This window comes from Mustela nigripes, chromosome 4, assembly GCF_022355385.1.
Source record: "Mustela nigripes isolate SB6536 chromosome 4, MUSNIG.SB6536, whole genome shotgun sequence".
NCBI classification, from domain to species: domain Eukaryota; kingdom Metazoa; phylum Chordata; class Mammalia; order Carnivora; family Mustelidae; genus Mustela; species Mustela nigripes.
Window position 1 is genome coordinate 121,934,758 of NC_081560.1, and position 27,739 is coordinate 121,962,496.

Below are 27,739 nucleotides of genomic sequence, written 5' to 3' on the forward strand. Positions count from 1 at the left end.
ACATACACACACACACACATGCACACGCACACACACACATATACTTATTTTTACTTTCAATTACAATTATGTTATTTTAGAGATGAGAATCAGGTCTAATTGAATAAGAACATGATGACGATAGTCATTCCTTTATCTGTGTAAACTGTAATTTTGCTGCTTTTGTACTAAGTGTCAGGGTAAAGATAAATGTAGCTCACTAGGTCCACCAGTTGACTAGAAATAAAGGCCAGCATTTTTACACCTTCTCGTTCATTCATACCACTTGCCTGCAAGTCTCCCTCTGTCACCCTTGGATAAACATTTATTGAGCATCTACTACAATGAGTATGTACTAGGTGCTAGGCATTGTGGGTACAGAGGTTATGGATGCAGAAATAATAACCTAAACAGAGTTCTACCCTTAAGGCAAATGGCTGAAAGGGTGGATTTCGTCAAAACGAGACAAGATAGGAATGGAATGTGCCATTGCTTTTCCCCCAATACCAGATGCAGTTGAAGGTATTCATACTCGCAAGCAGGTACAGGCGAATTTCCAGCCTTTCCCTAACCCTTTATATGACCCTAATAATATAATGTAATTGTTACGTAATATGTAATTTGTGTAATATACATAATTGTTATGTAATATGTAATATGTAATTTACTACCAATTTGGAGCTATGCAAATACTCTCAAAGTATATAGAATCATGGCCCTCCTGGCCTGAAAGTTACTTAGAATTATTGAGTCTGACTCTCAAATTTAGAGGATAATCCACATAAGTGATCTTTACACGGTTGAGCAACTGAAGCTCTCAGGGTTCGCTTTCTAATTATCAGTAATGTATGTATTGTTAGTAAAGCTTCAGATCCAGGAAAGTGGACGTGAAATCTTGGTTATCTGTGTTTCTAAACAGCTCCCTCATTAACTCGCAGCACAGTCAGTTTGGAAAGTGCTAGACTCCACTCTTTCTAAAAATCCTCAAGGAAGAATATTATGACTTTTCTATAACATACTCAAAATACAAAAAAAAAATGGAAAAAACCCACATATTTTAAGATAACTTGTAATTAATTTAAATGCAGTAAGTACACAGTTAATAATAGAAATAAGACAAATCAAGGAGAAAGATTTTGCAGAATTTCTGTGTTTTCAAAGACACCACTTACTACACAATTAAAATTTTTCTCTGTTGCAATGATTCCATTTTAGGGTAACCACTGTCCAACAGTATTATCCATTAATTTATTAAGGCAGTCTTCTGTCTTTATCACCAAGGGAAATTCAACCCATATTTGCAGAAGTTCAAAATAATTGGAAGTTTTCAACTGTATGTCTAATACTTGAAACTTCAGGGTGTTAAATACATTATTATATTAAGTAAATATATTTGGTACATTAAAATTTTAAAAATCAAGTATAAACTAGTCAAATATCTATGTTTGCAATTAATTAGTTCCACTTAAAGTGGAATGGGGTACCTCACTGCCTCAGTCAGTTAAGCGTCTGCCTTCAGTTCAGGTCATGATCTCAGGGTCCTGAGTCCCACATTGGGCTCCCTGCTCTGCGGAGACTGCGCTTCTCTCCCTCTCTGTGCTCTTCTCCCACCTCAAAAAATAAAAGCTTAATGGTGAGTGCTGTGAAGTGTGTAAATCTGGTGATTCACAGACCTGTACCCCTGGGGATAAAAATATATGTTTATAAAAAATAAAAAAAATTATATTAAAAAAATAAATAAAAAATAAAAAAATATATATATATATATAAAATAAAAGCTTAAAAAAATAAAGGGCATATAGTTGCACTTTTATTTGAAAAATAAACATAAATCTAAAGTTCTTAAACTCAACTATGCCATACCATGAGTCTGAGCTCACTTCAACTTCTTCAACAGTTTCTTTTTTTTTTTTTTTTAAGATTTTATTTATTTATTTGACATAGAGAGCGAGATCACAAGTAGGCAGAGGCAGGCAGAGAGAGAGGGGCAAGCAGGCTCCCTGCCGAGCAGAGAGCCCGATGTGGGGCTCAATCCCAGGACCCTGAGATCATGACCTGAGCCGAAGGCAGAGGCTTTAACCCACTGAGCCACCCAGGCGGCCCTCTTCAACAGTTTCTTAATGTACACATTGCATAATGCCCATGGAATTAACGACTTCCTGTGAACCCGCACACCACACAGCCAGTTACCTGAATGACACTGTCGCCGGGGCTCATGTCTGTATACACATAGACATCATACGATATTTCAGGAAAGGTCGGAGTGTTATCGTTTGCATCGATCACCCAAATATTGACAGTAACTGGCTCGCTTTCTTGCACACCATCAAATGCCGTTATCTTCGGGGAGAGAAAAATACATGTAACAGAGAAGTCATGCGAACGGAAGCAGCACAGAATTCACTCTTACAATTTAAGACGTTTCTTATATATAATTTCAGTTTTAAATGGGTGCCAAAATGTTCTGTGGATAAAAGGAAAAGACCTATGATAGTACATATAAGCAGAGGTGATTATAGAGGATTCTGTTTTATTTTTCATGTATCCAATTCCAAGCACATTTTAAAGAAGCAGATGTGCAAAATATGTTAGAGCCCTGGGGTGAGCCAGTAACATTGCTGATGTTAACTACTACTTAATTTTTTAAAATTTATTAAAAAAAAGGAAGTTATTCTTCATATTTCCATATTCTGTATACAATGCCATAGAAGTGTTTATAGTCAACATACTTATATCACACAAGAAAGTAGGTGCCCTAGAGATGTGATGTCTTTTTCTGGTAATTCACCAAGTGGCAATTTTTATAAGACTTAGTGCCATTAGTTAATAGTGATATTGTAATTACATCGCTAACATTTTAGGAAGGTCTGACAAACAAAATCAGCATTATAACACCACCGTCTTTGTTCTGAATAACTCTTGAAATCCACTCTGTATCTAAGTTTCACCTGTCAGGTTTCTGGAAGCTCTGGGTCTCAGAAGGAAATCCTATGTAAGTCCCACAATCTCTACTTTTCTATCATCTCATTTTTCTCTTATATCTGAATAAAATTCATCTCAGAAAGTCAGATAATACAACTTTCTTTTCATCTGTATTAGCTTCTCAACTGCTCTTTTCATAGAGACACAAAAATATTTCTATTTTTTGGTAACTATTTACAATTACAGCTTGACTAATCTCCCCTCACTTTTTTCTCTTTGTTCTTGATTAACCTAAACTCGGATCTCTCCATCAGATACTTATCTGTTTTGGTGGTGGCGGCCCTGTCCTGTGTGCTATAAGACACTAAGAATCCTTAGTGTCTCCCTCCCTGATACGAAATGCACCTCTCACAGCAGTGATGGCCAGTGTGTCTGCAGACATTGCCAAATGTTTCCAGAGGAGGGGTGGGATGGGTTTGGGGGGCGCAGGGATCATCCTAGTGGCTTAACCCCATGACAAAATTTAAAATGTAATAACAAAAAAAAATGTTAAAATAAAACAAGGGTTAGGAAATGATTATTTGTGGATTCTAGATGATACTATCTCAAATTTAAGTAAATTATGAGTGTATGGTGAAAAACAAGACTCCTATTTTCCTGTTTCCATCTTGAAAATTATTTTTCCTCTGTTGGAAAGAATGTTAACACTGTTGCACAAACTTATAAAACAAACAAACAAAAATACATGTGAAGAATTTTATTATTGAGAATCTAAATTCTCAATTCCTTGATAATACTGCATTTTCCTCCTGAATTATTGACTTAAGTTTTAAACAGATATCTTTGTTTACACACACACACACACACACACGAAAGCCTTTTACCGAAAAAGTGTAATTCTGCTGTTCTTCCCTGTCCACTGGCTGAAGTAAAGTGAGGTAGCGAGTGATGCCAGTTTGTGTAACGGTGAAGACTGAGGTGTAATCATTCAGGAAAAGGTGAAGCTCTGGGTCTTTCGTCTTTGAAAAAAAAAAGAATGCCATTATTTAAAATGTTGAATACACAATGTAGCTATTAGCTCATTAACTGGAGATTAATTTCGCAAATCTATTACAAAACTATGCATGACTATAATAGTCCAAAGACAAGATAGGTTTCACTAGACATTCACTCATCACTGAGCTGAATTATGAAAAGACAATGACCACTTTTGTGGAAAACATCATAGCAAAATGAGTACAAGTACACATAATGTAAATAAAAGGAAAAGAATAGGATAGGTAATAATCCAATTGAATATACTCTTTTTGGTTATTTAATATCAATATTCTCCAGAACTTCATCGGACTTGAGGAATAAGAAATAAATGCAAGAAAAGAAAACTGCAGCCCCAAATTTTAGCTGTAGGATTGCACAACTACTTCATTTGTAGTAATAAACTGCACATATGCCTAGTACTCTTCTGTTTTCACATTTAATGTAAAATAAATAAAATTGGTTATTTATAATTCATTACCTATAAATAGCATGCTTGCTTTTTCTTATTTTAATGCTACAAAGATTCTCCAAAGGGAAACATAATGTTTATTTTAATTTAAAAATTTCAGATGATTAGATTGAAGATATATGAATTGGCTGCATTGTGTCCGATAAGAGTTCAGAAAAATGACATATACATAAAGATGGGGTTACAGAGCTCAAAACAGAGATAATTAACTATGCATTGGAAACCCTTCACAGTCTTACTGCCGTCCTGCAAGATAAGGTATTAATCTCTGCCTGTTAGAGAAAGAACAAGGATGTAAGTGGGGAGACATGAACTGGTGTCTGGTGGTAGAGTAAGAAGGCAGGTGGGGAAGAGAAATGAACAGTGGGAAACAGGACTATGGACAAAGCTTTATGAAAACAACATCAACAGACTTGACACAGGGAGGTGAGGTGTTTCTATAGGTTTTGGCAACTATAAAAATATTGTGCATTAAGGGGAGCCTGTAATATATAACAGGCTTCCAGTTATGGAATGAGTAAGTCCTGGGATGAAATGCACAGGACAGGGGATAGTCACTGGTCCTGTAAGACCACTGTGCAGTGACAGATGGGACCTACTCATGTGCTGAGCTCAGCATAACATACAGAGAAGTTTACCTGAAACTCATGTCACAGCACGTGTCAACTAGACTCAAATGAAAAAATACATATGATGCACAGCACAGTGTGAAATATAATCTAATATCATAGAGTACTTTTCCAAATCTGAAATCCAGGGCTGAGGGCAGACTATAGACTTTGGAATTGTTAAAGGCATGTTCATTTGATTAAAAAATTAGAACTGACCTTTTAAAAATTTCTATGTGTAAGTGAGAAAGTTGAAATGTGTCCTACTATATTAAAAGGCATGGCTTGATCCACAGATACTGTAACCTACATACCTTTTTAAAAATGCAATAGGTATGTTTCAAATAACTTTGAAATGAATGGTTTCATTTAAACTAAACACAAGTTCTATATTTGTAACATCTCATTAGGAGATAGCATTTAAATGGTATACTATTGTAGCTTCTATGTCCGTGATTGTGATGTCAGTTTAGTATGTTACATTTATTGATCCTGGAACAAGAAAAAATAATGCTGTATATAATAATTTCCACTGGTTTCTTGACTATAAAATAATCAAGGTTGTTAAGAGTTGTGAAAAGTCAGAGGCTTTCCTTGGATACTTTAAAGCAGGAACCTCAGGCTCCATGTCAGGGTCATGAACCCCATTGGTCAGCACGGCTAGCAGGTGGGGTGTATGGATAATCAAGCATGTTAGTTAATAAGTTAAAATATTTGTTTTAAAAACAGATTATAAAATGCATGTAAACTCAATGTATCTTGAACCACATTTTGAGGTTGCTTCTTACTGTGTACTTTAAAGTCAATTGTGATAAAATCCAATGATTACTTTTAAATGAGCAGAAAAGTTAGAATGCAGTTTCAATGAACAACAACCACAAAAAACCCTAAATAAGTAGGAGTGTCTGTCATTTTTTTAATGTTTGTCCTTGATTTTACCAATCAAGGTAAAATCACTAGCCTGTTAAATTCATATATTTTTGTGTGTTCTCTGACTTTACTCATAATGGTGCTGAAGAATAGCTTCCTTTGCCCAGACTTGAAACACCCAGTGATTCAAAGTGAGTAAGTTCTGCTATGGGACCTGATAAAGCAAATACTTACTTCTTTCCCTTTATTCAAGTACTTCGGTCATTCTTTACTTGCATAGAATGAACATTTTCCCAATTTTTTTTCTTCCTTTCAACTGGAGCCTCTGTTAGTAGAATTGTTAGATATATTCATGCATATCCTCACCACATATTGTAGGCACTTTTTTTTTTTAATGCTAGGTATTGTGAGGGTGCAAAACTGCAGTGAATGTTGGCTTGTGAACCAGCATGTGCATATGTAAAACTGCATAATATGCTTGTGTCCCAAACAACATAGACCCTTTCCCAGTTGACAGAAGAAGCAAGTTTTTCACTGTCAAAGGCTTTGCATTTGAAGACAATATACACACCAGGACCTCATAAACAGACACTTGTATTTGATAACTAGAAACATTAAAGACCTTTGGATAATTTTTCACTTCAAGTCCTGTTGTAATTACTGGGGAGTAAAGTAACACTTCCCAGACATGCAGATTTTTTTATTTTTTAAGAGATAACATAACACGGAAAGCTACAATTGTCCACGACATCTTAATCTGTCCTGCTCAGTTAACCTTTGATTAAATTTTAACTTGCAAATTTTATAAACAGGTCATGTGCCAACTTTTTAAAATCTATATATTGGATCTGTAGATCCCATTGGTGAATATCTGAATGTTTCTTGAGGACAAGAATTTAAGAATACATATTTGGAAATATCTAACTAGTTGTTACTCAAAGCTTAACACTTGGATTTATTTTTAACACTAGTTTCAGGTATGGTATATTATGAGTGTAAATCGATAACATTCTGGCGTACTATTCTGATAGGGACAATGGATTTTATGTAGTCCTTGTGTCTATAAATTTGTTTAAAATACATATTAGTTTTTTAACTAATTCTTATGTACAAATAAGGCTGATTAATAAATGTTCTTTTTTCCTTCAGACAAATGGCAGATTATTTTGTCTAAAGTATATATTTGGTATATATCATAAGTATATCATTTCACTGATTTGTGTATTATTTTCTGGGAAGGTAAAATAAACTCTGATGTTCACTTACAGCACAAAATTTAAAAAAAGGAAGGTGAAGGTAAGCACATATGCAAATGTAAACAAACAGGTGAATATAGAATTAGAAATCCCATCATATAGAAGAAAGACATTCAAAATAATAAGTAATTGGATTTAAAGCCAACTTTGGGTTTCCAACAAGAATTAAAATATCATATCACACACACACACAAGTTTATATGCATTCTCATATATATACACATATATAACACAGAAATGTGAGTATATGTGCATATACATACATATGCATACTTACGGGCATACATAAATTATAAAGTATAATAAGAAATGCCAAAAAAGATTAATCTCATCTATCAATTTGAATTGGTCAGCAGTGGTTGTCTTCAGAGAAACTTGTTCAAAAAGGTTCAGCTCCACACTTAGAATCTTTTAGAAAGAATACTGTGATGAATTATGCATGGTTGTCATGGACTGCAAAAACATTTAACAACTGAATAATCTTTGCTAAAGTTCAGCTGCACTTTGGGTTCTGAACAATTCATTCTACTCTAACCAATAACATGAGGAACATAAGTTTCAATTACATCTACAAGCATATACATATTTATGGTAGTTGTAGGTTTCTGTATAAGTGATCATGAATTAACAGTCTACTTGTTGTAGAAGAAAATTGAAAAAAAGCTAAGAAATAACCACAGCAATTCACAACAAACTCAAAATAAACACCCAATACCTACAGGAACTCCACCAGGTGGGACCTATTTGCAAATTTAACATCAAGAAAAAACAATGTAAGCATATATGACCACAAACACACATATGGCATCCAAGTACACACTAGTGAGAAACAGACAACAATGACATTTTCTAGTACATTTAAACTAATAACTTTTTTCAACTTTTGTCTTCATACTCTGACATAATTTACATACAATGGCATATCAATATGTATAAAGCATATAAACACATATCAGCACCTTGAAGTGTTTTGTACTAGAGTCAAGGATGTCTTTATCTCAAAACAGTAACACTTGATGCAGGAACATGAACCCAGCTGGAATTAAGTGACTCACTGCCTTTCTAAAAGCCAAGTGAGTAACCTCTGTTGATTCCTGTTCCTTGTTACTTACTTATTTTTTTGTAACCAGAATTCAAGAACCAAGCTCTGCTTCTGAAAACCCAGTGGCTTCTGACATCCTCCTGAAAACCTTGGCCATGTCTTGTTTACCTATCTTCTGAGCTATTTTGAAAGTATAAGCTAAGAGTACTTTAAAAAAAAACACATAAAGGTGATTCCTATCTCTCTTTGTATATAATATATGTATCTAGATGTCGCTATTTATAAAACTACAGAAAAGAAACACTAATACAATTTTTGTACTTTTTTTCAGGTTCATTGTGACTCAAGATTCTGACTCGGAAGGTACACCATTAATAACATCACAACTCACCAATCCTTGCTACTGTGTTTTAAAGCTTTGTCTTATTTTCCCCTGAGCTGAAGGAAAGAAACAGAGCTTCTTTTTTAGACAAATAATCCAAGTCCGTTCTCCTCTTGGCATATGCCCCATGGCACAGCTATTCTTGAAACAACTCAGGAAACTGACTGCTACCGTGAGGACTTCTTTTCATGCCTGATACGGAACCTCCATTTCTGTTAATAACGTCTGCATGTGGTGACATGTCTCTGTCTTTATTCTTAAATCCTATTATCCCTGTGCTGATTGATTTCACTAATTCTGACATTCAGAAACAGCAAGAATTTACCATGTAGTAAAATTCTTGCCTGTGAACTTCCAGGGCCTTAAAGTTTCTTTTGTTAACACAGACCTTAAAGTAACCTAGCAATGAACATATTTTACTTTTTAAAAACAAACAGTTGTTGGCCTGGAAAAAGAGATGATTCAGAAGGACATCAATGTATCTTGAAACATATTAGTGACTATTCTACAAATTTATTCTGTGTGCTGCAAAGGAAAGCTGTAAGGAATACTGGATGAATTGCAAGAAGGTTAGTTCCAATTCAATATGATGAAGGGCTTTCTAGGAATTAGTCGTCCAACCATGGAATGGGGCCATGTTGTAACACAGTTAAATCAATATCACTAGAATTTTTGATGCATATATTAGATGTCCTCATCCCTTTACTCATGCTCGAATGCATGAGCTCATTAAATAATCACTAGAACCTATTAATTTCTGGGAACTGCATTAGATCTTCAAGATACAGAAGTGACTGAGATGTAGGCTCTATCCTCCATTTACATTCAGAGGGAGCAAGGCATCTACAATGATGTGAGTAGAGCACTAGAGAAATGCACAGAGGTGAGAAAGGCAGCTTATCTGGGAGGAAGCAGAGTCTGGGCAAGATGCTTGGATGAGGGAAAGTCTGAGTGAAATTCTAAACACTGAGCATAAGTTGTCCAAGTCAGCTTGGGAAATGAAGGATTAAACATTTCAAAACATGAAAATGTCATAAATAATGGAAATGAGATGAGAAGCAGGTTGGCATGTGGAGGAGACTACAAGTAATTGTTAAAGGTAACAGGTGAGCCAGGGAGTTTGAGCACATGATGGGGTAGGAATGCTCAGGCATTGAGCAACACTGTCCATTCTCTTGTATGGGGTTCGTGATGTCCCACCAGCATGCTAGGCAGACAGATGGCACAGCCCCATGTGAGCTCTCGAAGAGATCACCATTAGTGGCCAGATGAGAGAGAGGCCTGAGTCAGAAAAAGATACAATGGCAAGCATGTCAGGAGGCAATTCTAATGAGAGGCGAGTAGGGTGATGGTCATAAAGATGGGAAAAGAAAAGAGAGTCGTGAAGCATTCAGAGGACAAAATAGGAAGGATGTTTTGGAAACATTTATAACTAGATTAGAGATACTGGTTCCCTTTCAGGGCACCTCATGGCACACATTGTTGTTAATTTCAGAAAGAGGATGGGCCTAAATAAGAAATGAGTGACCAGATACACAGTGTTCAAGTTTGTGATATTTTAATGAGATGTGGTAGTGGCACCATTCTCCATCTGTATGGCCTCATCTATGGGAATGGTGCTCTCCCCACCCATCCACGCCAGCCCCGAGTAAAGGAGCAGATCAAGGCAGCAATCATTGACCTTTTGGATCACAGGTGATTAAGCAAATGGAGCAACTGGTGAAGCAACTGGTAAATGAGAGCCCCTCCACATGCTACAGCCATTACGCGGTAGAACCAAGAGTCAAACAGGGCTGTTTAACTCCAAAGCACAAACTCCCCAGAACCACAGCCCGTCGCCTCACCCCTGGAAACACTCAGAGCTTTTAATAGGCTCACTGGAATTGTCGGCGCTCAGAGCACAATGCTAATCATGTTTCCCAGGTGTTCTAGACCCAGGAGCTCCCCGACATGCCTCAGTGACACCCTGCAAGTCCCACCATTCTTGATAGGTTCTTAGAAGCAATCTGAAAATCTTTAAAGAGAATGAAAATCCAGAAAAGTCGGCATGTACACAAACTAGTGTAGGGCTTAGTGTGCAACCATTCAGAAATATAAACACATCAAGCAAAATAATAATAATAATAGTAAATACATCAATGAGTACAGACATGTACATTTTGCAATTATGGAGAAACTAAAACTTCTTCAGGATTTAGCCTTTTTTTTTTCTTTTTCTTCAGGATTTAGTTGCTTGTTTTTATTTTTCTTCTTCAGGATTTAGCTTTTGCTTACCACTGTGTTCATGAAGGTGTGACATAAACCATGATAATCTCACAAATTAGCTAGTCACTGCTCAAAGTATGATTATGCATTCCAATTTAAAAATGAAATAGGAGCCATACCAAAATTTATGGGACAGCACTCATTCTACCAGTAACTTAGCCTATATAAAACGTATTAGGGTGACTCTGAGTTTCCTAGCAAGCATTCACTAAATGAAGACATTCAGGGGACCCCCTAACCCCTTAAAGCTAGGATGGGAAGTTGTGCATGGATATGCACTTTTCTGGAAGAAAGTCTGTAGCATTCATCAGCCATTATCATAGTCAGATTAGAGCCAGACTGTAGCAAAGAGATAGGGGCTTTAGTTTGGTGCTTAAAATCAAGGACTTCACTTCCCATAGACCTTGGCTCAAGGACCAGCTCCACCATTTATGAACCCTGTGATCACTGTTAGGCATTTAAAATAGCTTCCATCTCCCCTTTTGCTATATGGGAAATTTCATCTATTATGTTTGCCATGAGATTTAAGAGAATTAATACAAGATAAAGCAATTACTATACTGTCTGGCAGGTACTTAGAACTCAGTGACAGCTACTGCTGTGATATTTGTGACGTGATAACATGATGAGATGGAAGAGGAGAAATAAGAAAGACAAGAACGGTGGATGAGAGAAGAGAAAGGACTGGGAGGCAGGAAGGGACCTGGGAAAAGGAGTGTGCACATGGAGTTGTCAAAGCCTTGGTGAAGTGTTACACACTTTTTCCAGAAAGAGAAAAAAAAAAGTCTGGAAGTTCATTTACCAGACAGATGACAAAAGCCATGGAATGAGATCTGGGGGACACTCCACAGCTGCGCTGTCCAATTAGTGACAGGGGATGATTTACACTTAAGTTAATTAAAAAAAAATAACAACAACAACATTAAAATGGGGTTCCTAGTCCAGTTCACACTGAGCACTGCACAACCACACGGGGCTCGCAGCTCCTGGGGTGAACAGCACGACTGCAGAACATGTCCATCCTCAGGGAAAGTCTTACCCGACAGCACCAACAGGACTCTTTTCTGCCCCTTCTCCCCTGCTGGTGACAAACTGCTACCATGAGGCCAGGACATTTGGCTCCAGTGGCTCAAAAGTCCTTTCCACTTCTTTAATACATCATGCCAAAACCTTCCAGCTCCAGTCCTTTGTTTTTCCTTTCCTGGAAGTGCTCTGACTGGCCTGGTATAGATTTTCTGTCTGTTCTCTACAACCAGAGAGGGACTGAAGGGGAAAAATAGGCTGATCCGCCCAGCCTGGAACATTTCCCAATGTGTAAGCTAGTGTCACCACTATGGACTACTATGTGTAGAGCAGATCATCTAAGCTTCAGCACAACCACCAGCAGAAGCAGGAGCAAATCAGCTGCCCCCAAATAACATAGTGTCAGCAAAGTCCCCCAAATCATACTCCAGCACTGCCTTTGTGTTTTTGTAGACTCATTGTCTAATGCCATGACTCTTCCCTATCAGCAACTGTATATACAGTTTTTAACCCATATTAATAAAAAAGATTCCTGGGGGTTTAGCAAATATAAATGAAACATTTGTTTTCTTCCCTATATGCAGTATCTATAAAACTGAAAAAAAAAGGTCGCTAAATTCAAATATGCTCTTTTCTTATAGTATTCTTGACATGAAATGAAATTACAACACTAAGATTGTCATTTATGAGACTCTTATTAACAAGGACTCTGTTCTCTATTCCATAGCTCCCATCGCGACGTCTTTGTCAAAGTTCCTGTTGACATAAATATAATAAGTTGCGTCAAGGAAACAAGAGCAACATTTATACTGAGCTTACATCTTCTATATCTTTGTCCAGAACCACGATTCTCAGAGGGGAGGTCAAGTTTAGACTGTCAGAGATGGTTGCTCCCACAGGGGCAGATTCCAGGATATAGCCTTGGTAACTGGGCATTGTAAAATACGGACTCTGATTATTTTCATCCAGGATTTCAATATGGAGACTGGCGAAGGCAGGCAGAGGATGGCCATTGTCCTGTTCAGCCTAGAAAAGAATTTTTAAAAAGGTTAAAATGTTGTATGTTCTTGGATCATCTTAGAGGGTCACTTTTCATGCTATTTTTGAGGATTCTTTTTCGAATGGGTGTCAGTACAGAAAGAAGAAATGCTTTAGAGTTGAGGGGCCCTTAGAAAGCATAAATAAGGAAGAGAAAGTCCACAGAGGCTTCATCAACTTTTGGTCTCCTGTCCTAAAATTCAGCATATATTTAAAAAATATATATTAATAATCATTGCTGTGAGTTATTGTATCTGCTGCTGAATGTTGTTAGAAGAGATAACTGTGGGCTCCTGGGTGGCTCAGTGGGTTAAAGCCTCTGCCTTCAGTTCAGGTCTTGACCCCAGGGTCCTGGGATCGAGCCCCGCATTGGGCTCCCTGCTCAGTGGGGAGCCTGCTTCTCCCTCTACTTGTGCTCTCTGTCTGTCAAATAAATAAATAAAAATATTTAAAAGAAAAAAAAAAAGAAAAGATAGCTATGCTTTCACATAAGTAGACAGAAAACCAAGAAAGAAGACATGTGGTAAATTGCTGATAAAATATGTAAGTCTGGGTGCCTGGGTGGCTCAGTGGGTTAAAGCCTCTACCTTCGGCTCAGGTCATGATCCCAGGGTCCTGGGATCAAGGCCTGCATCGGGCTCTCTGCTCAGCTAGGAGCCTGCTTCCTCCTCTCTCTCTGCCTGCTTCTCTGCCTACTTGTGATCTCCGTCTATCAAATAAATAAATAAAATCTTTAAAAAAAATGCAAGTCCAAGGAAAAAAGATTCATAAAGTATCATATTTACTTTATTCTCCTCTGTGTCTTCTAACTCCACATGAATGATCTAATCCCCAAATAATTGATGTTTCCATATAAAGTTAATAGATTAAGACTACATTTCTGCCCATGGAAAGTCCTCAAAAGCTTCATATATGGGACAGAGATGATTTCAATGAAATACTTTTAGTAGTTGTAGAATTTCAAATATTATTTAATTTCATACATTATTCAAGTAAAATTGATATTCATGTCCTAGAAATATGTTTGTTATCCTCTTTTTTCTCCTCTTTAGTATAAAAAATTGATGACAATTGATATTTCTAATATATTTTCTTTCCATGGCCATGTAGTCATGTTGGGAATTGGGGGAACACCAACCCCTGACTTTTTGTTTTATTAAGAAAATTTGTCTTATTCTATACGAATCCAAAAGTTTTATTTGAGAGAAGATTTCATCACATCTGAGTTCTGGAAAATTTCCTCCACCTGTTAGGGGAAACCTTGATACAACCCAATATAATGTACATTTATTAAAATAAATTCAAAGTCCCCACTGTCAATTTTTATTAATAAGTTTTCCCTATAACCACAATAGTTGTATTTTGAAATCAATTCCAGGTGAAAGTTAAATATTTTACACTAAATATTGGAGTGCTTTCCTGGAAGAAATAATAACATTTTGGTCATGAAAATTTATAAATAGCTCAGATAGATATCTCTGATTTTTCAACCCAGAGGCAAGAACCTAGGCCTTCTAGAAGACAGTTGTGCACTTTCCTCCAATTGTAATTTAGCATTTTCGTCAACTAATAGGGTAAGTAACAAATCACAGTGATATTTAGCAAGGCTGGTAACTCTGAACCAAGAAAAATCACAATACTTTCTTTCCTTCACATTAGTATTAATATTGAAGATATTCTGAAATATCATTTATGCTAATTACTAATTTGAATTTATGGTAATGAATAAAGTCACTGTAGCATTATGTTATTTAAAGCATGGATAAAAACTTTTTAAAAAATATTTTGGTAACTCCATCTCAATGAATTAGATTCCCTCTATAACATTATGCCATTCATTTTGTGCATTTGAATTTTCTTTGGGAACAGACTGCCAAGAGGGGTCCACAGTGTAAAATGTTCATGAGCTCTGCTCTGCACTGAGGACAATAATCCTGAAATAATGTGTAGCTTTTTCTAGAATTATGTATTCCTCTCACACATAGCCCATATGTGCTGTTGACACCATGGGTAGCTCCTTCTGCATCCAGAGGTTATGATTAATTTGTGCTGAGCCATGGACACTCTTCTAGGCTTTCCCTCTGCGACACACAACAGGCTCCTTGAGCACAGCTGATCGGGGTGAGAGGTACAGTCAAAGACCAGAAAACATCGCTTTTATACTGGATGAAACTAATTGGTCCATATGGGGTTCCGACCCAGCAACTGTGATCTGATTAAAGCAGGAGCAATCCGTACATGCAAGTCATTCTGAACAGGACCTTTTCTCTCTCGCCTTTATTTTGTAGCTAATTATTCCAAAAGCCATTATGTCCTATCCATATGGACATACTAGTGATGTCATGAAAAGTCACAAAATCTATCATTTGTCCCCATCCCCCTCGCCCAATAAACACACAGGAAAACAATTTATGGACAGTGACAGGAAAACAAAAAGCCAAATTTTATTCCGGTGAAAGAAGTTTATGTTTTACATTTAGCTTGTAGGTTGTTAATTTTTACTGCCTGTTGTGAAGCCAGGAAAACATGTTATTATCTGCATGATGAAAACAAAGTCATCCAATGAAAAGGAAATAAAACTCAAATCAGATCTATGAGAAGAATCTAATTCTGCACATCTTTAAACATAACATGTGAAACTCTTTTAACCCTCACATTAGTTTGTCATTAGTATGGTCGGTATGTTTGGATTGCTATCACATACTTTGTCTGATTTCAGTGTTTCAGGAGAGCTAACCAGGTATCTGTCTCCAAGGTCCACATTCTTAACCCTTACTCTCTTTTGTATACCCCTCTCTAAACACAAAAAATATTCCTTTGTGTTCATGGAGAAGGAGAAGGATGAGTTTTAAGTTCAAGGCCGCATCACATGTAAGAAACAGACAGGAAAGCACCCAAATTCAGGTCTCTTGATTTATGAGAGGCTATGGAGGGAAATTCACAACGTTTGTCTAATTCAGAGAATGCAAATGAATACACAAATGTAAGACGGATGGAAGAGATTAGTGGCAGGAAAGAATATTAATAACGTGGATACTCCAGATTAATTAGAGGTAAAATATGGCACGTAACACAAATTAATACTATTACACTTTGCTCTGCTGCAAGACCATGCATCAGACCTGTCATCCTACCCTCTCTGCTTCTAAACAACATAAGTAGAAATTCTCAAAAATCTGACTTATTTGGTTCCCCTGTAATCACTGGTGAATGAGATGAGAAGCACAAAAAGCAGGTCAAGTGAAATGAGCCGGCGTTTTTAAGAAATCACTTCATCCCATAAAGGTAACTTTATTTATATCTACCGCATCTGCAGTTACCAGTTAAGCATTATATTTAAAAGCCAGATTTTGTTTGGACTATTTCTGGGCATGAGTCCCATTTTCAGTAATGAAACTAAAAGCCAAGAAAGCAAAAGTAGAAGAAAAATACACTATTTAGTTACTTTGGAGAGCAAAACACTGAAAGACACAAACTACTCCTTTTTCGATATTAAAACGAGCAAGTGTGGATAGTCCCTTCCCTCCCTGCACCTGAGGACCGGTGGCAAGCAGCCCCACCATCTCTAACGTAAGCCCTTTCAACTAGATAGTGGGATTTAGGGGAGAAAGAGAAAATGGGGGCGATGATCAAGACATGGAAATAAATTCTAAGAAAGTAAGAGGAGATCATTTTCTCCTCAGCAGTCAGGAGATCTTTGTGGTGAACCTGTAAGACGTACCCGTCACACCCATGTATTCACCACTGGCGGGGGGGGGGTCCCTCCTCACAGGTGTTCCCGAGCCCCCCACTCCACCCCACCCCCTCGCCTAGGTCAGGCTCGGCCCTGGCCTCACACACCTGTTCTTGGAAAACCATCAGGACTCTGACCTGGATGCAAGCAGGCGTTGTTCTCAGGCCTTATCTCTGTGACCTATCTTCAGCATTTCAAGCACTGTTCAGCAGCCTTTCAAGACAGCACTTTCTCCTGGTCTCCTCCTGGCTTTGCTCCCCGCGTCTCCTCATTCTCCTTTGCTGATCTGTCCCTTTCTCCACCGCTCCTGACAGCTGGAGAGGCCCAGGAAGGAGGGCTAGACTGTGTCCTCCTCCTCTCACTCAGGTCCTGGTGGACCCTGGCCGCATGTCATTGTCTGAGAAGTGTCCGTAACCTCATGACTCCCAGCTGACCTCTCCTGTCTATCTCAGCATGTTGGTCCACCTCACACCTCTGTGTGGGGATCAGCAAACATTGCTAAAGGGAGTTCTCACCCTCATAAACCCACTCCATGGCTGTTTACGAGTCACGGCGGCCAAGTCTTCAGGCTCCTCCACCTGCCTCCACTCCTGCTTCTGTGCACAGTCATGGGTAATCCGAGAGAATACTTTATTGACTATAAACTAAAATACGGGGCACCTGGGTGGCTCAGTCAGTGAAACATCTGGCTTTGGCTCAGATCATGATCCCAGAGTCCTATATTGGGGGGGGGGTGGTCCCTGCTCAGCAGGGAGTCGGCTTCTCCTTCACCTCTGCTTGCTGCTCCCCCTGCTTGTGCTCTCTCACTCTCTCTCAGTGTGTCAAATAGGGGCACCTGGGTGGCTCAGTGGGTTAAGCCTCTGCCTGTGGCTGAGGTCATGATCCCAGGGTCCTGGGATCGAACCCCGCATTGGGCTCTCCGCTCAGCGGGGAGCCTGCTTCCTCCTCTCTTTCTGCCTGCCTCTCTGCCTACTTGTGATCTCTGTCTGTCAAATAAATAAATAAAATCTTTTAAAAAACAGTGTCAAATAAATCAATAAAGGCTTTAAAAAATCACTTGTGGAAAAGGAATAGGAGCAATACCACACTTTAAAATAAAGTATAAAATACAAGCTGGATCTAACGACTTCTCACCTCCTCCCTGGTTACCACCCTGATTTCACTACCACCATCAGCCCCTGATCACATTAACTTCTCAGTCTGCGTCCACCCTGGTCAACACCCTAGGCCCATAAGGGGAGCCTGTGCTTTTGTGAAAGACCAGCCAGAATGGGTCACTGCTCTCACCAAAGTTTCAGGGCCTCCATCATGCTCCTGTCCTTCTCACTCCATGAACTCCGTCTCTCTCCTAGACCCCAGGAGAAGACTGTTCTCTTCAATCAAGCCTCCAGGAGACAAAGGATTCCATTCCTCAAGCCTGCCTGTGCTCATGCAGGAGCTGCTTATTTGGCTCAGTCGGAGGCTGACTCTGAAAACCAGACATGCCCATGCCACCCAGGCTTCATACCCTCCTCGTTGCCACTCCTCAATGCAACTTGCAAGTAAACCTGAGGAAGAGGGTTGGTTTGGGAGGATCTTGCTGGAAGGCTCAATTTATACTCCCATTTTCTCTCTTTGATCAGAAATTACCCTCACTTTTTCCTAACCGATTTAGATTGTTAAAATCGATTTACTCATGTTTTCAACCAATTTATTTATTAGCATCAACAACCTTACTCGTTTACACCTTTCTAAGAGCCAGGCATTGAGACACGCCTGCCTTGGGATTCAAACAAGAATGACTTGGACTTCTGTTTGGAAGCAAATGCTTATGAAAGTTGGAAGATTACCTTTACGATACATTATTACTGATTCTTTCATAAGTGGCCAGTATATGGTTGTGAAAGGTATGCCTCAGAGGTTAGCCACAGTTAAAACAACAACAACAACAACAACAACAACAAAACAAACTATCGAACAAAAGGAAAGGTGCACAATGCTATTACGATTGTGATACAAGATATGATACTTCACCGTGATTATGAAAACAATTTTAGCACCACCTGGGTGGCTTAGTCCATTGACTGCCTGGCTCCTGATTTTGGCTCAGGTCATGATCTCAGGGTTGTGAGATCAAGCCCTGTATGGGGAACCTGCTTGTCCTTCTCCCTCTGCTCTTTGCCCCAGCTTGAGCTCTCTCTCTCAAATAAATTAATACATTAAATTAATAAACTGATAAATACAATCTTAAAACAAATTTGAAACAGACAAAAGTAGTGTACATTGTTATAATCATGCAGTTGGGGGTTTTTAGGTATGTGGGGAGTAGTGGCCAGGAGAGGGTGGAGAGACAACTGGGCATTTTTTTTTTTTTTTTTTTTTTTTGGTATATCTGGGTGTCTTGGTTTGTAAAAACCCAGCAAGAGGGACAGTTTCCAATAAAAAAAGTTTACTAAAACCTCTAAAACCTGCTATACACTTGCTCTCCCCAAATGTGCACATGCTTCCACCACAGTAAACTAGTAAACTAGTTTGTGGCCACTAGTTTATAGTAAGGTAGTAAATTAATTTATGGACACTCAAGGGCAAACAGCGCATTTAATAAAGTCTGATCTAGGATGTGAATGGAGCAGCCAACATTACAAGGATATTTAAACATTCCAGATGCTTGTCTCTTCCCATCCATCATTTCATTAAAGGCAGGCTCCCAAAGAAGACCCTGCCTACTGTACTCTCCATCAGTGTTTCTCAAACACTGTGGTTTCTGAAGCCCTTCTCGTCTGATGACTCCCTGTCTCATGTGAGGTCCCTGTTAAAGCACATTCCTGCAGGCTCAGTCAGGCTTTCGGATAGGTATTTATTTTTCTGTTTCCTTAATTATTATTTTAATGTTACCCTGCCTTACAGGGTTCTGAATGATGTTAATACATGGTGGGCTCTCACACTCAAATGTCATGAGAGACACATGGGTGTCTTGATTCAGTGCGGGAAGCCCTGAAACCTGCCTTCCAGAAATAAGCACTTTTGGTGACCATGAGATGTGGAGCCAGGAGACCTCTGGGGACCAGTTAGGTCTGCTACTTCTTCTCTGCCTCAGGTTCCTAGGAAGCTGTTACAGCAGAGGCCAGCACTGCTCTAGGCTCATCTACAAAGAATTAGTAGGTCTTCAGTTTTAAATTTCAGTTGGACAGAACAGTTGGAAATGAAAGTGCAGGAACCTCACTTGTGTAAGGGAGCTCTCTGTGGGATCCTGCTCAGCTCACTGAAGTTCTAGAAGGGATTTGGGGCCAGAGCCTTAGTGACAATAGGTTACATTTAATTTCTACATGAGTACATTTTTCTTTTGAGATGTCTTAGGGAGAGATGGCTGTGGCAAGCCACTGTTCTTAGGTCAAAGATTATATTAATAAAACCAACTAATTAATAATTAAAAAGAAGTATATTTCATTGCTTCTTGGCCCTTCTTGGAAAATTACAGTGCCTTAACCCTACAAAAATGTTCTTTACTTAAACTTCCATACTCTAACAAATTAAAAAGAATGCCTAAAGATTTTGACAGCAAGGGCACTTAGAACAGTGACTAAAAATATTTGAGAACGTACAGACCCATAACATAATTTATCAGATAAATTACAAAAAAATCAGTGTTTTTTTTTTTAATCACACAAGTGGTTTGTTTGTGATGTCAAAAATAGAGCAAAGAAGTACAGTCTTGGTTGGAAATTTACAAAAGGAAAAAAATGTCTTCCATAGAGAGAATATAGGCAAACCATACCCAACAAGGGTTCATAAAATGACAAGAAAATCATACTGACATGCTTCCCACCAAAAGAATATTTTTAATAAACTGAAGTATATTTTTATCCTCACTGGAAGAATATGACCAGTCTGTTCATAATTTATTGCATTGAATCTTCAAAGTTCCTATATATCTTTCAATAATAAAAATCTTCCTCTTTGCTTAGTGTTTGAGATATGAACTGACACCAGAATGACTGACGTAATTTTGAATGATTTAAAAAAGAAAAACCCAGTCACTCTGGGGAAGACCTAGGCCCAGAAAACCCCTGCTAATCACAGGTACATCAGGCTCTTCAGCTGGTGCTTGGAACATGGGAATCATCTTGGCTGTAAATAGCGAGGCTAACCAGAAACAGAATTATGAAGGTGATGAAGTAGTCACTTTACTCTGGAATACTGTTAACTCTTTTATCTCCCTTATAATGCCCTGCCATCTGCCTCTCCAACCAGCAAAGGACCACAGAGAGTTCTAACCTCATTCCCACTGAGTTTCCTCTTTTCTCTCAACCAGAAGAAAACCCCATTGAAGTGTCTTATTTGAACCAGTGGACTGGAAAATTCCATCTTGGAATATTTGAATTTCAAAAATCATCATTATCAAAAAAAAAAAAAAAAACCCCACAAAAAACACCAAAAAACAAAAGCAAAACCCCCCAAAACCAAAACAAAACAAATCAAACCCAGAAAAACCCTTATCTCCAAGTGGGTTATTTTTCAGAGCCTGGAAGCTAGGAAGAGTGAGAGTTTAGTGTTTCTCCTAGGTACCAGCTTATTCTTGAGAAAAAATGGTAAGCAGACCTATCTAGCTCGTGAGTTGTTACCGTATCTCTAAATTCTCCATGCAACAACCAAGAGGTTTATGAGGACCTGTCGGGAGTGGTTGTGCAAGAGGCTGGTGGGAGTCGTCGCCTGTGAAGGGGCGTAGTGGGGAGGGACTGCCGGCCAGGGCCATTCAGAAAGTGGCTCCAACTGGACATTTTACAATATTTGGACTTGCTGTTGTACTCCTACCATGACCTTTGCAGACAAGACGGCCTTGCCAAAATCAAGACAGTGTGAGCAGAATGGATAAATGGCTTTTCTTCTTCCAAGCAGCAGCAGCAGGTCACCTTGTAAGGAAGGAAGGTGGCCAACTAAAATATCACCTCCGTGTGTCTTTTGTCAGCCTGCAAATTTGGAGACCTGCAATATTCGACTGCTGCATCCCATTTCTCTTCTAATTCAGCTGGATGAATAAAAATGTGAGACAAGAAGACACGATGTATTCTTCCCTTTTATTCATTTTCATAAGTGACGTATTCGTCCCCACTGTGCAGGGAGCCTAATGGGGGGCTCGATTCCAAAATCCTGGGGTCATGACCTGAGCCAAAGGCAGGTGGGAAATCATCTAAAAGCACCCTTTCCATACTGGCGATTTCCTCAATGCAGAACTTCAATGCCTTTCTTTCTTTCCCACAGCAAGTAAGTGTTACGCATTCCAAAGACTTGGCAAACTGAAAACTACAAACATCGTGAGCCTCAAAAACAGTGTCTCTGAGGGTTCTACTGAGTTCCTGTGAAGTATCACTGATGTTATCGTTCACACAAAGGCCAAGCACTTTCTAGGCTGTGGCATCACAAATCTGTGATTATGCTAGCTGTCCTCTCAGGCCTCGAGACTTTCTTGTCTTTGTCAAATGTCTGGAGAAAAGTACCTTGCCAGGATCACTGTCCCATCTGCACTGATATTCAAGTTCTCCAGTTTCAATTCTGTGGCTCTTGTCTGTGTCAAAATATATATATGTATATATATACACACACACATATATATATATACATATGTATATATTTGAATGTGTGTATGTATGTGTGTGTGTGTGTGTATTCCTCCCCCTCAGAAGGAGTGTTTTTTGTTCGGTTTTCATAAACAGCTTTAAACTCTGCTTTCACATAGATCTGACCTTTTTATTCCAGGAGCTGAATTTATTTGAGAAGTTTATTGCATCTTTATTCTAGACAGACAGACAAGATGAAGTCATATCAAATGCTCACACTTTCAAAAGTAGGTATTTAAATACAGTGAAGATGTAGGTACGCAAAATCAGTTGCTCTAGAAGTTTGCGCCAGGGAGAATACCTTACGACAAATATTTCTTGAGCATTTCTATGCACTTGACATACACTTGGGCCACAACATAAAGAAATATATGACCACCTGCCCTATTGTAAAGTCCAAGAGAAAATACACAGGAAAATTCAATGTAGGACCGTTAGAGCCATCATGGGGACAAGCGGGATGTGGGGAGAAGCTTCTAGGCTGTGGTAAGGCCTTTCCAGACCGAGTGTCTTAGCCTCTGATGTATCAGTGAGACATTGATGCAATCGCTGATGTGACAGTGCGACCCACAGTGCCCAAGAGGAAAAGAAGGGATATTCACGAGGTGGGGCAGCATCCACAGATGCATGGGGGCCAGAGAGAAGATGGCAGACTGAGAGGATGGTGACTGTGTCAGGCTGGCTGGACAGAGAGTGTTCAGGGTGGCTGATGAAGGCTCAGGCTAACATGCCCTCGGTGTGGAAAGACAAGGGATTGTAGCTCAGCCTGCAAAACAGCTACTGTAGGCTGGCAATAACAACCTAAAAATCAGAGAGACCAGGTGCCTGGGTGGCTCAGTCAGTTAAGCATCTGCCTTCGGCTCAGGTCATGAGGATGGAGTCCCACATCAGGTTCCCAGCTCAGCAGGGAGCCTGCTTCTCCCTCTCCTTCTGCCTGCCACTCCCTCTGCCTATGCTCTCTCTGTGTGTCAAATAAATATATAAAATATTAAAAACAGAAAATTGGAGAGACCGTGGTGTGATCATGTCCGTGAGCTTCACTTTAGCTGTGAATCCACGAGATTTCCATAAAAAAACACAATTATGTCTGAGCAACTGTGAGACAGTGAATTATTAATAATTTATCCACTTGATATTTGTATTAGGTGTCAAGAGTATAAATATATCAATTAATAATTTTTTTAAAAAATTACTGCACTTAAAATCATAAAAGTGAATTTTCTGGGCTTTGTAATAGATAATTTATGCATGAACTGATTCATTATTACCCAGATAATAAAATATGCTTTCATATATCTCCTAGTTGCTTTTGCTTTGTAACTATGGTGATCACATAACTTTTCATCCAAACTGGGCCAGTTTTCGGAGTGAAAGAGATATTATGAATAATTATACAAAGACAATAGGCATGAATGTGAACCTTCCTGGGCAAACCAAACGTACAATTCTTATCCAATATGTGTATTTCAGTTAAAAATGTTTAAGAGATTACAATCTTTTAACATTTGGGATAGTGTTTGAAATGGAACATCCTTTCCTTTTTCCATTGGACTCCTTTCAATCCTTTAATATTCGAAAGTTGGTGGGCTACTCCCTTTTGTTTCCCTAATTTCACCTTTACATTTTTGTCAGTATCCTGAATAAATCCCTGGCTGATATGGATGGAATAAAGATGAAAAATTTCTTAACTATGATGCTTCCCACCTGTTAAATGTGCATATAGCTTTCTAAAGCAGAATTTTCAAAGTCGAAGAGGAAATACTTCATTTTGTTTTTCCTTAGCTCCCGAAACAGAAATGGGGATCAAATTCATTAAAAACATCTATGTCCGGGTGCCTGGGTGGCTCAGTGGGTTAAGCTGCTGCCTTCAGCTCAGGTCATGATCTCAGGGTCCTGGGATCGAGTCCTGCCTTGGGCTCTCTGCTCAGCAGGGAGCCTGCTTCCCTCTCTCTCTCTGCCTGCCTCTCACTCTACTTGTGATCTCTCTCTGTCAAATAAATAAATAAAATCTTAAAAAAAAAAAAACTTCTATTTCCAATGAAAAATGAAACATTGTTGAAATAAGAAAAGGGGAAGAAGTTGAAAGACTCACTCCAGAGACCCACCAGACTGTTACACTTCAAGGGATCCCTGTACAAAGCCACAATATTCAGCTCTTATTCAAGCAGGTGGCACGTTATTATTCGTATAGATTGATACCTTTGCTTATTATCCCCTTGACTGCACACAAAACACAGTAATTTGAATCTAATAATGTCTGTAAAAACTTCCATTAATAATATAAAGTGTTATTAAAACATAAACAAATTATCTATGGCCTGTCTAATTGATTTTTGTTTCTATAATTGATGGGCTGCTTTTCATTGTACCTGGGTACACCAGGACAACTAAGTTTGATAGTAAAGGAAAATAATTGATTTCAGGACTGAAATGAGGCAGTTTGGTAACAGTGCCTTGTCAGCTTTCTTAGCTCCTACAGAGAACAGCACCACAGGCCTACACGGAGACGGAGGGTAGACAATGGATACATATTTTCTAGTTTTATATAGTTCCCTGATAATTGAAATAGTCAGTGCAAGAAGATAAATCTCATGCATGGCCATTTTATACAAATGGTAAAAGGAGTCTGTCTTTGTTGAATGACTCCCAAACCCCTACTGAATAAAATCGAAGGAAAAAGCAATTTCACAGGAGGCTCTCCTGGTCTGCCCCTATCCCTCGGTTCCCTGTTAACTCTTTGTAGCCTGCTAAAACACGGCTCTAGTTTTTACTTTGGCTTTTCCTGATGTTCAAACATACTTCCCACTTCTATTCATTGGCCAAAAACTTTTTGATGCAGCAACAGGTAGCTCAGGGTAGTCTGCGGAACATCTTCCTGGAATCCCCAGATTAATTTATATGCCCCGATTCTGTACTTTTCCAGCACTTTTTAGATGCCTTCCTGTTACATGTTGATGGGACCTATTTGATTTACCAGCATGTACAACTCTTTACCCTTAGAGATCTTCAAGAACGGGGGACAACCCATAACCTTTGATCTGGTAACGTATAACATGATCAGTGCCCACAAAATATGTCCTAATTTGAACTAAAATCAAATGTGTGTCTGCGTGTTTCTGTTTGCAGTTGTACCAACAGAGAATTAAGCCCACCACTTTGAAGCAACTGCGTCTTGGTGAAGGGATAAGAGTATGGCCCTCGCTTAGATCAACCTAAGTGTGAATCTCAGAGCTGCTGCTTCTCAGGGAGGCAATTCGGAGCCAGCTCCTTATGCTGGCTGAGATTTTTGTTCCACATTTGCATCAATGAGCTTACCAGCAAGATTATGGCTCTAATTCTATGAAAAGTGAAAAGTGTGCTTAAGTAACTTTGGATATGCTCCATAAGCTTCCTTATCTTATTTTCTCTACTTTTAACAGTTTAAAATTATAAAAGAATACCCTCAATGTGCATTTCTATAGATTGTTCTGTGTGTTTATGAGAAGGACTTATATTACACACCAGACTTACTCCAAGTCCTTGCTGGGTCAGTTCTATTAAAGTACTTCTCCCACCCTCGTTGCTACTCCATAAATTGCCATTATTCCTTCACTGTCCAGCTCCGATCTTACCTGCCAGCAAAGTCTATCAGAATTACTTGACAGATCGTCCTGGTTTTCACAGTGCCTCTTAAACAATTTTATTACAATACAGTAGATATTATTTAACTGTAAGTGTAATGCCAGATGGATTCCCCTAGCTTTGATAATTTTTCTAGCCTAGGATCATTTTTCAAAATAAAGAAATTAATGAGACATCTATTGAAAGGATTTCTGGACAGGGAAGACCTTTCCTTTTTATGTTAGAAAGAAAAAAAATTATTTTAAAACGTAATATGATATTAAAATAAAAATATATAAATTCATGCCCATTTAAAATATATTTATGAGCAGTTTTGTGGTCAAGAATTGATTCCTTTTAGCAAGAAAAAAAAGTTAGAAAATGTAACAGTTATATTATGTAGCGTTATATATATATTTGGACAAGGCATTTCTTACAAAAATACTCAGTATTTGAATTACATCATAATATAAACAGTTATCTTAAAGAAAGGTAGCGCAACGTATTAAAATAGCTGAACCTCACTTTTTTAAATATTGCGGTCAGATTAATTTGAATTTCTGTAACATAAAAGTGCCTACAATAACCACTACAGGATTCTTTGATTAGAAGTTTATAAATACAAAGAGAGAAGAAATTAGTTTAATTTACCTTAATAACCAAATCAAATTTCTGGTGGAAGTCTCTGTTTACCGGTTCCAAGAGGCTAAGTTCTGCAGTCCTAGGATGCATATGGAAAAATCGTGGGTAATCCTCAGGAGTCCCTGAAAGACATTGAGATTTTGGCACATAATTGAAACAATACATAGTATCTGTGTGTGCTATATCTAATTCCCTTCATTAACTGAGGAACAGAATCACAATTTCATTAGTAAATTAACTTTCAAAATCATGTGGTCTAGGGAAAGGAGACACAAATGTGGTATACAATTAATTAGCTTATGAGTCAGGAGATGGAAAGTATTTATTATTGGGGTGATTTTCCAAATATCTTTTATTATCAGAGCTCTTTAATTAATTTGAAACTTCATCACATGAAAAGAGATATTAAGTGTAGGGAGAGCAAATTTTGAAGTATAAAATTGTGTTTTAATGGTGCATAAATCTTAATTATAGCCTGCCTGGTCTTTCACTGCATCTTGTAGTAAACAAAGACTAGTAATTTGTACCAAACATCAAGCTGCTTGAAAATTAAAATGAGCATATTCTTTTCCAGCTGCGAAAATACTTTTCTTAAGGCAAGAATCTAGCTAATTACATTAATCATATTAAATAAAAATGTATTGATGATATTCTTAATGCCTAGAGAGGGTATTTCTTAAGTACAGGCATTTTAGTGAGTTGAAATACATTTCTTCCCGCAGAAGTTTCTTTCAACTGCATTATTTTCCTTTGTATGATGTGACATCCTTTTTCTCAATGTGAAGAATAAGTAGAAGTCAAATTGTGTAACTATAGAGTATATGTATTCATTTGGCACAACAACAGCCATAAGAATGAAATAACTATGGTTTCCAATTATTAAAGGCTACTGTGTACTAAATGCTTTATGCAAATAATCATCAATAAGTCTGTAAATCATTCCCATTTTACAGAGAAGGACTTGGCAACTTTGAGATATTAAATAATTTGTTCAAGACCAAAGAGACAATATAAGACAGAGCATGCATTCAAATCCAGATTGCCAGAGCCAGACATATTAAAAAATGGATTAATTTCTATTCCTTCTTTGCTTCAACACTGAGACAAGAAGAGAAACTCTCCTGGGGCATTTTGTGAGGGAAAATAAAAAAAGTTTACCAGTAAAATAGAATTGAAAATACAGAAATAGTCAAAACTGCACATGACAGTTTAGCATATGATAAAGTAATCATCTCAAAACAGTAGGGGAAATGGATTTTTGAATACTAGCATTTATCA

The 27,739-nt window shown here is 38.2% G+C and overlaps 1 protein-coding gene across 1 annotated transcript in view; it reads right to left on the bottom strand.

Moving 5' to 3' along the window:
* PCDH15 (protocadherin related 15) overlaps positions 1 to 27,739 on the bottom strand; it is a 784,172-nt gene that overhangs the window by 434,919 nt on the left and 321,514 nt on the right. Inside the window, exons 10-13 of the mRNA XM_059397646.1 lie at positions 26,471 to 26,583; positions 12,674 to 12,880; positions 3,786 to 3,920; positions 2,170 to 2,319 (exon numbers count right to left, since the gene is read on the bottom strand). Of these exons, the coding sequence (XP_059253629.1) occupies positions 2,170 to 2,319; positions 3,786 to 3,920; positions 12,674 to 12,880; positions 26,471 to 26,583 (605 nt within the window). The remainder of the gene's footprint in view (positions 1 to 2,169; positions 2,320 to 3,785; positions 3,921 to 12,673; positions 12,881 to 26,470; positions 26,584 to 27,739) is intronic.